This window comes from Cyprinus carpio, chromosome B4 (assembly GCF_018340385.1).
Source record: "Cyprinus carpio isolate SPL01 chromosome B4, ASM1834038v1, whole genome shotgun sequence".
NCBI lineage: Eukaryota > Metazoa > Chordata > Actinopteri > Cypriniformes > Cyprinidae > Cyprinus > Cyprinus carpio.
This window is the reverse complement of record NC_056600.1, coordinates 3,309,390-3,319,389: the sequence shown is the minus strand read 5'-3', so window position 1 is coordinate 3,319,389 and position 10,000 is coordinate 3,309,390. Positions and strand designations below refer to the sequence as shown.

At 37.2% G+C, this 10,000-nt stretch overlaps 1 protein-coding gene across 4 annotated transcripts in view; it reads left to right on the top strand.

Moving 5' to 3' along the window:
- The first annotated feature begins 1,154 nt into the window (after positions 1-1,154).
- The window catches only part of LOC109076936 (zinc finger protein AEBP2), a 33,650-nt gene continuing 24,804 nt past the window's right edge, over positions 1,155-10,000 (top strand). For 2 of the 4 annotated variants that reach the window (XM_042721634.1, XM_042721632.1), the window contains exons 1-3: positions 1,159-1,750; positions 7,849-8,059; positions 9,550-9,657. In XM_042721634.1, the coding sequence (XP_042577568.1) occupies positions 1,314-1,750; positions 7,849-8,059; positions 9,550-9,657 (756 nt within the window). In that variant the 5' untranslated portion in view covers positions 1,159-1,313. Of the gene's footprint in view, positions 1,751-7,848; positions 8,060-9,549; positions 9,658-10,000 lie in introns of all 4 variants that reach the window. The other 2 variants (XM_042721631.1, XM_042721633.1) reach the window with 2 other exon arrangements.

The following is a 10,000-nucleotide window of genomic DNA, read 5'->3' as shown; positions in this document are numbered from 1 at the left end:
TTTCTGGATGAGTCTGGAAACCCCCCACCTGAGACGGACGAGAAAAGCTGCAGATAAAAGTTTCTAACCCAACAATAAGACCGAAAACCTGTAAGCTAAATACAGTTACACTGGCTTTCATAAAACCACGCACTTCCGCTGCACTCTCTGCGTATTACACGGGGTTTATTTGTTTTTATTTTATTTTGATTTGTTTTACTAAACAATACATGAAATACACCTCACATTTGTTATACATGTTATAATAAAATGTAACAACATTATACAAATGTTTTCATTAGATGTCACGTGGTACAACCATCACGTACAGAAACCGTGATTATATTAATTTACAACTTAAACATTATTTGAAATAAATTTCCCAAAAGTATATAGCTATATGAACAAATATGTTTTTTTTTTTGTTTGTTTGTTTTTTTTGTGAATATATGTATCATATCTAACAGGTAGAATCAATTTATTGTGTTTTAGGAAATCATAATAATAATGTTAAACGCCAACGTTTTATCTAGAAATTCAGTCTTTTGATAAATGTTTCTACATCACTTAGATTTTTTTAAAAAAGAAAAAGTACAATACCTGTTTCAAAGTATCTCAAGTATGAATTTATAATTTTATACTAATTTAAATGATTCATTTTTTATTTCAGTCAGATTTTCGAAGAAACTTTCAAATAACTAAAGAATTTCATATTTGCATCTAAATTTATTTTGATAGTGTTTTATAACACAACTATGATTGTAATTTACTTGAAGTGGAAATAAATTAATATTGAATGCATTGTATGGGTCAAAATGATCGATTTTTCTTTTATGCCAAAATCATTAGGATATTAAGTAAAGATCATGTTCCATGAAGATATTTTGTAAATTTAATACCCTAAATATATCCCCAAAACTTAATTTTTTATTAGTAATATGCATTGCTAAGAACTTAATTTGGACAACTTTAAAGGCGATTTTCTCAGTATTTTGATTTTATTTTTTATTTTTCTCAGATTCCAGATTTTCAAATAGCTGTATCTCAGCCAAATATTGTCCGATCCTAAAAAAAAAAAAAAAAAAAAAAAACAATACATCAATAGAAAGCTATGCATTCAGATGAAGTATGACTGGTTTTGTGGGTCACATTTAGTGTCGAGCACGTGGAGGCATTCATAATAAGCGCGACGTCACGCTCGCTCCTCCCCGCGCGCGCGCTCCCGATCAGCTTCCAGCAGTTTAGTTTGTCGATCCGGTTGCCGAAAGCCTCCGCGTTTCATCCGCTTCCCGTCGCTCAAACCCGGCCAGACCGCGCGCAGACGATCGGAAACGATGGCTGCGATGACTTCTGACGGTTCCGAGCAAGAGTCGCCGAACCCTGGCGAACAAAACGGCGACGGGAGCGAGTCGGGCCTGCGCGCCGCCGATCCGGAACCGGCCGTTAAGATGGACGCGGCGGAGATCGACGAGAAGCCCAACGGACGCGAGTCTACGGAGCCAAAAACGGAGGAAGCCACGCGGGGAAACGGCGGCAACGACGAGGATGGCGAGACCGAAGCGGAGCCGGAGAAAGAGCCGCAGAAGAGCCCCGGCGGCGCGGACGGAACGGCGGAGCGGATGAAGGGAGAACAAAGAGAGGAGGAGAGCGCGTCTCCACCGGCGGAGAAAAACAGCGGTAACGGCGGAGGAATGAAGAGGCGAGCGAGTCTGGAGATGATGAGCTCGTCCTCGGACGGAGAGCCGCTCAGCCGCATGGACTCGGAGGACAGGTGCGCGCGCAACAGACATTTAACCGACACATTCAGCTTAATCAGTCGTTTAAAGGGTTAGTTTACAAAAAATTTAAATTTGGTCATTAATTAACGTTACTCACCCTCAAGTCGTTCCAAACCCCCTTCGCACGTCTTCGAAACACAAATGTGACCTAAAACCAGTCATAAGGGTCAGTTTGATGTAATTGAGATTTATACATCATCTGAAAGCTGAATACATAGCTTTCCATTGATGTGTGGTTTGTTAGGATCGGACAATATTTATAATCAAAAATTAAGTTTTGATATTTAATGTACAAAATATCTTCACAGTATATGATCTTTATTTAATATCCTAATGATTTTGGCATAAAAGAAAAATCGATCATTTTGGGCATTGCTACAAATATACCTGTGCTACTTAAGACAGCTTTTGTGCTCCAGGGACACAAATGAAGATGTTTCTGATGAAATCTGAGAGCTCTCTGATCCTGCATAGACAGCAACTCAACTGCAGTGTTCCCAGGCTCAGAAACGTGGGTAACACCGTCCATGTGACATCAGTGGCTCAACTTCTACTTTGCGAAGCTACAAGAATACTTTTTGTGTGCAAAGAAAACAAAAGTGACAAATTATTAAACAATTCTTCTCCCCGAGTTACAGTCTTTCGCCATTTTGGAGAGTACCACGATGCATCTGTGCACTTTCCCCAGAACATAATCAATGGATGCATCCTGAAAAATTGCACTTTTGATGTTATTCCATCGAGAAATCAGTGTTATAGTAATTAAATATTCGTTTAGTTATCACCAAAACTCGTTCTATTTTGTTGTTGATCGTGAAACCGTTACGCTGCCTCGGACGCCTGTCCAAAATCAGTTTCATGAGGTACCTTTGTGCAAAAACGCTGCCTGCAAAGTCATTGCCTCATAAGGCAGCGAGGCAGAAAGTCAACTGTCTAGGCTTCCGGACGCAGCCAAAGTAATCAGCGTTGTTTACGTTCAGGAGAAAACAACACTGATTACGCATGTGCCGTGGCACTCTCCAGAATGGTGGAAGACGGTAACTCGAGGAGGAGAATCGTTGAATAAATTATTTTTGTTTTCTTTGCGCACATAAAGTACTCTCAAAGCTTTGCAAAACTGAAGTCAAGCCACTGAAGTCACATTGCTGTCTTCGGAGGGCTCTCAGATTTCATCAAACAATAGCTTAATTTGTGTTCGGAAGACGAATGAAGGTCTTACGGCTTTGGAACGACGTGAGGGTGAGTAATTAATGACAGAATTTACATTTTTGGCTGAACTTACCCTGTAATATCAGGTCTGCTTGAAACATGACGTGTTTTATGTGGTGTTTGGATAAATACTCCACTCTCTGAAGTGAGAAATGTGTAGCTGAACAATTAGACTGAGCCCAAATGAGATGACCATACATTTGTGACAGTTTAGACCAGAAATAATAATAATAATGGCAGAAATAACGACTATATTACTAACAATAATTCATGTAATATTCATGAGGCTTATTGTATAGTCTTATAGTCATATTTTCTGTTGACTTATTATTTTGGCATAAAGCAGAAATTAAACAAATAATATCGGTTCTGCCAATTCTTGGTATAACCGTAAAAATAACAAAAATATATATATATATTTAGAAGACATATTTTGTAGTCTTATATTATTTCCAATCAGTTATTTTGTCAAAAAGCTGAAATTAAATATCTGTTCTGAAAATGTGGTGTAACCGTAAAAAGTACAAAAAAATGCATGTTTATAAGCCATTTTGTATAAGCTTATGTCATTTAGTTATTTTATCAAAAGCAGAAGTTAAATAATATGGTGCAAACTGCAAACACATGGTGTAATCATCAAAAAAAAAAAAGTCACAATATTCATGAGACATTTATAATCGTATGCTAAATAAATTAGTTACTATTAGTTATATTGTTAAAAAAGAAGAATTTAAATATATGTTCTGCAAAAACGTGGTGTGGCCATCAGAAAAGTACAAAACAATCATAATATTCATAAGGCATATTGTAGTTTTATGGTCATTTATTTTTACTACTAGTTATTTTATCGAAAGCAGAAATTAAACGAATAATATCCCTTTTCAAAATACATCATATAACCATCAAAAAAGTACAAAAAGATCATTATATTTATAAGACCTTGTATAGTATTTTGGTTATTTATTTTATGTTTACTTAGTTATTTTTTCCAAAAAGCAGAACTTAAATATGTTCTACTCAGTTGTCAGACACTTGTGTATGTCATATAATGCAATGTTTATCAATATTTTCATTATTACTGTTATTGTAATTTAGGCAGTTTTATATATATATATATAATAGTTTTATATATATATATATATATATATATATATATATATATATATGCCGAGTTGTTTTGAAATCTGAATGGTTGCAAATGTATTTTCATGTTTCATATAAGTTAGCAAGAAGTTGAGTTATCTAAACTACACATTACATAAGCTGCTTCACCTGTAAATACAGTTTTTGTTTTCTTTTGAAACACCAAAGGGTGCCATGTATCTGCAGATGTGATAAGTGTCATGAGCTCTGGTGTCAAAATGCAGAAATAAAACCATTAAAACTGGTTTTGCAAATCACTTATTGGACACTTAAAAGTAGTGTGTAAATCATAAAAAAAGCAATGTTTATCAATCTTTTTTTTTAAGTTTCTATTCATGTTATTTGTTTAGTTATTTAAATGGTTGCAAATATAAGCTGCACTCGTCACTCGACAAGGTTTAATTAAACAACACATTATTTAAGTTACTTCACATGCAAATACTGTTTTTGGGTCGGTTTCTTTAGAAACCCATCAGTTGTCAAGAAGCAGTATACATTTGTATTGGCGATGAAATAACATGAGCATATTTTTAGTGTTTACATTTATATTACAACAATCCCAGATGCATTTTAATCATATTTCTGAGTCTTGCCATTTTGTCACTTTAGCAACTAATTAATCCAAAGTATTTCTATACCATGAAACTCATTTAAGTGTCTTTGTCACAGAAACACAAGGAGGGGTTAGTCAGAATGACTCTGTCACGCTCACTTTCATTGTATGAAAGACAGATCCAGTGAAAGTGCGATTGAGCCGCGGTCACCATTCAAGTCATTTCAGAACTTAAAGAATCGGTTAGCTGTTCATCAGCACAGACAGCAGTTATTGGCCCGAGAGGTTGATGTCGGCCTGTTTGTGCCTTATCAAGTCAAGCGCTTTGCTTTGAACTGCTTTTACGTCATCCAGCGTGCTCGGACCCATGAGACCTTTTGCCATCTTTCCAGATCTCCAGGATAATGTGGGTGTGTTTTATGGCCCCCTCTGTTGAGCTGCTGGATATCATCTGCCTTTATCATGCCAGGGAGGCTCTTTTATTATTTGTCTGACTCTAAAGGCACGGGAAAATGGATTCCTCGTCGTCCTGTAGATGGCCTGGCTCGCAGCACATGGGAAATCTCCATAGACTATACGCAGGCACGGTGAACACAATGTTTCAGGTCAGCCCAGGGGTGGAGGCAGAGAAAGAGGAAATGTGTGTGTGCTGATGGGATTCCCTGCTCTGTGCCAAACGTGCTGCTTTGTGAAGCTTTCACTGGGAATAAAGCTCTTAAAATCCAAGCGGAGGCCCTGAGCCTTGCTGTTTGGGCAGCTGGAGGGGTTGAATGTAACTTTTGTGCAGGACATCTGGGAGAGTATGACCCAGACCACACGACAACTGGCAGATCAGATGAGATGTGCTTTTAAAGTGTAGCTCAGGCATCATTTGGAAATGTTCGTTGTCCTCAGTTCAGATCCACAAGTACGGTACTCCAGGCTATTAATCACAAACCGGCACAGAAATTATATTTCTGTTAAAGGGATAGTTCACCCAAAAATGATAATTCCATGATTTACTCATCCTCAAGTTATTCCAAATCTCTGTATGGGTTTCTTTCTTCTTTTGAGCACACAAGATTTTGGTGACCAAAGAGTTTGTGGTAGCCATTGATCTCCATTGTATGGAGAAAAAAAAAGTACTATGGAAGTCAATAGCAACCATTAACTGTTCAACAAGAAACTCATACAGGTTTGGAACAACATGAAGGTGACTAAATGATAGAATTTTTTATTTTTTGGGTGAACTAACCCTTTAAGTGACAATATTTGACCACTGGCAGCATTTTCAGCACAACAATGGCATAATTTTCAGTGCCTTTATTCTCAACCAGAGACTAATGTAAACAAATCTGATTGGCTATTGCATTAATGCACCCAACATGTGTAATTGGTTATAATGCTGCAAAAACAAAGAAATCTTTGCTTCGACGTGAGCAGGTCTAAATATAATGAGTCAGTCGACACTTCATTCAATTTCACCTTAATCACAACAGTCGTGATAAATTTAGTTTCATTGTACACAGGCATTTTTAGTCTCCTTGTCTTCAATTTGAGGAGCGTTTTTGTTCATTTTGGTGGCAATTTATGCCTGAAGCCACTATTAATTTTCAGCCCTGATCACACATCATTTTGGTAATTTGTTAAATTGTCAATTATGATTTTGTTTATGCATAAAAGTGCCATTTAACATCCCATGGATCCCTTGGAGCACAAAAGGAGATTTTAGGTGAAACTGTTCTTTGTGAACTGGGTCTTATAATGAGCTTTGCATGATGAACAGACCTAAATATATGTAGTTATAATCTAAATATCATCAAGGTTCGATGTCGATGCCAGTACATCAGGTGTGACAGCTTGAATATGTGAAAGAGCAAATTTGAGTTTTGAGAGCAGGGGAACTCCGTTTACTTTTTTGTTTCCGTTACGTTTGAGTAAAAGCAGGTGTTAATTGTTTGCTCGTCCTCCTCAGCCAGTTTAGAAATGAAATCTCTCACGTACATTTGTAATGTCTGACGGCTCCTGCACTTTGGCCTAAAGAATTCAAAGACCCACGTGTTGAGGTTTTAACCCACTCTGTGGTCTGTCATGAGTAAAGAGACCAGCTGCTTCTGCTTTCAGATAAAAATCAAAAACTGCTGCTAATATCTGTCAGATGTCAGACGCTTAAATACAACTGTTTAGTGACCCAATGAATGCATAGAAGTCTGAAATATTAATGTATTTCATGTTAGTATTTATTTTTAGTGGAGATGAACAAGTCAAGCATTACTATTGTTCATTCTTGTGGAAATTTGAACAAGTCCCTCATGCAAACTATTGAATGTTAGCGCATGCACCATTTATGTGCATTCTTCAGATGATGTAAAAATCCAGTTGGAGGATTTTCATCAAAAAAAATCACTGACGTACCTGTGGGTTTTGCAGCTGTAAACACTTTATCACTTCATCAGTAGTCAGACTGGCAGTTGGAGTTTGTCTCTGTGATTACCCAGCATCCTGTTCTCTGGCACATCCTGAGATTTAGCGTCAGTTGTGGGCACTGAAGTCTGAAAGGAACCAACAGATGGAAGTGTGTGCGAGCCCCTCCTCTCCCCTCAGGAGCCATTCACTCACATTCACTGGAGTGCATGGTGTTTTACTGCGGCAGTTTACCGCTGTCCTCTCCCACTCTGCACAGCTGCACGCTGAAAAGATCACTATTACAGCATTTGTGTGCCACGGTTAGGCGGTCGCCCTGCTGCACTGGCCTCATTTACCGCACACAAAGACTCATGGTTGTTAACGTGGGAGCTGCATTGCAGGAGGATTTGCCACAAAAAGTCATAATTTTAAGTTTCTGTACAAGTTATTCTTAATCAGTCGCTCCTTGTTTGATTTTTTTGTGTTGTACTGCTTATCAGTGCCACAACCTGTCATTTTCAACCTCATCATGTCCATCTTTGTATCTGGGGTTTTGTGGATGTAGATGATATTTTAGTGGATATTCATTACTACAGTGGGATTTAATCCTTAAAACATTGTTAAAGGGCATTAAAATGTTTCCAATAGTAATTTTGATATTCAAATATCAGCATAAACTCCAAGATTACTGTCATATCAGTCAGCGAAGAATAAAAACACATGAGGTGCACCTCTAAACTTAATAGATTTCTGAATGAAACTTGGTTTTCTTTGTACAAAGTCATTGTTTCTGTGTTTCAGTATCAGCAGCACTCTCATGGACATGGAGAGCATCGCATCCAGCGGTCGTTCTACCCCAGCTATGATGAACGGGCACGGCGGGGCGTCTTCCTCCTCCACTAAGGGCTCATCTTACCCCTGCTGCTGGGATCAGTGCCACATGCTGTTCAACAGCAGCCCGGACCTGGCTGAACACATCCGCGGAGTGCACGTGGACGGACAGCGCGGCGGGGTTAGTATGTGTGTGTGCATGCTCATTTTATGCCCCAAAAGGTATTTAAGCCGTGTTAAATGTGGCTTTGCATTAGAAGCAAACACGCATTTTTAAAGCAAAGTATTTTACAAAAAAGATGTTTTGCATGTTTGAAATGTCTAAATTAGGGATGCACCGGTTGACCGGCCATAAATCGGAACCGGCCAGTTTTTGCTTAAAATACGTTTTTTGGTCTTTTCCGGCCGATTTTTCTGGAAGTGCGCCCGCGTGCACAGACTACATTGTAATCATTCGCTATCATGTCATTTGTGTGGCAGTATTTCGAAATCTGTGTGCAGGACACGGGCAGCCGTTCAGCACTGGAAGTGCAGAGCTACATGTCTGAGGCACAGATAGCAGGAAGCGAACAGCTGTTGGTGTACTGGCGCACAAATAAGAGCCCCTTTCCTGCACGAAATAAAGCTGCGCGATCGTACTGTAGCTGTCCGCGCCCTACACAAGTGGAGATAGTGAAGGGATGTTCAGCTCAACTTCTCGCGTGTTGGATGAGAAACGAAACTGTCTAAACTGAATTTTTTTTTTTTTTTTTAAAGTAGAACTTGCATACACGTTTGAAAAGCCAGAAGTAAAAGTCAGTTCTGTATAGGATGATTATTTTTATTTTACCTTTAAATTACATCGACTTAATTTGATTTAAAAATCACCTGCTGTAGCACATTGAAAAAAAGTGTTTCATTCATCCAATTAAAACATTTTAGGGTAATGAATCACATCTATATATTTTTTTAACTTGAGACAATAGTTATTTATTTTTCATTGGCTCAAGTAAAAAATATAGATGTGAATCATTACCCTGTTTTTTTTTTTTTTTTAATTGGATAAATGAAACACTTTGCATCTTTGTTTTATTCGCACCAACATTATTTGATTTTAACATTTTGGAATAATGTATTTATATAGCATACTTTTATTTAGTCTCACTGGTAAAGATCTTTTTTTTTTTTAATTTAAAACCAAATTTAAAAACTAAAATACTGAATGCTGATTAAGAAACATCTTCTTGAATGTGTGTTGATTGTGTTGTTTGGATTGTAGAACTATGCAGTTATTGCCTTTAATTTCACATGGTTACAGTTAATCTTTTAATTTAAGGCCAGTTCTATGTAGTTTCAACACAATTCAAAAATAAAGGCTAAATGCTGATGTCTGTACCATCTATGTTTGTATTGAATGTAGGCTACTTACTGTGCAGTCACTCCCGTTAATTTCAGATGGTTACGGTTATCGTTTTCAATAGCCAAAAGCCAGTTTGGCCTATTAAATACCAAATAAACATCTTGTTTATGCACACTTTCCTTCTTTCTTGTTTGTTGCTTAAAGATTAAAAAAAAATCGGAAATCGGTATCGGAATCGGCCATGAAAAATCATGATCATGCATCCCTAGTCTAAATGCTTTTTGAGACATGTAAAGAGTGAAATTGTTGCATTGCTCACTGTTTGCACGCAGGTTTTCGTGTGTCATTGGAAAGGCTGTAAGGTGTATAACACACCGTCCACCAGTCAGAGCTGGCTGCAGAGACACATGCTCTCACACAGCGGAGACAAACCATTTAAGGTCAGCCTTTCTGCGCACGCACGCACACACACACACAAAATGTAATTAATTTTTGTATTTTTTTTTTTCTATTTTAATTGTAATCAGTTTTTTTTTCTTGTTTTAAGCAGTTTTTTATCTTGTTTTGTAGTTTCCATTTTATTCAATTGTATTTTATTAAATTTAAATTACTATAAAATTTAAATCTATAAAAAAAAATCTTAAAACGTTAAGCTTTTAAAAAGATTGCAAATGCAAAAGTACTTAACCTTCAAACCCCAAGATTTTAAAAGATTTAAAAATTTTCAAACTTACAGCTTGTTAAGCTATTTTAAATATTCAGACTAGGCTTTCTCAAGTCAAC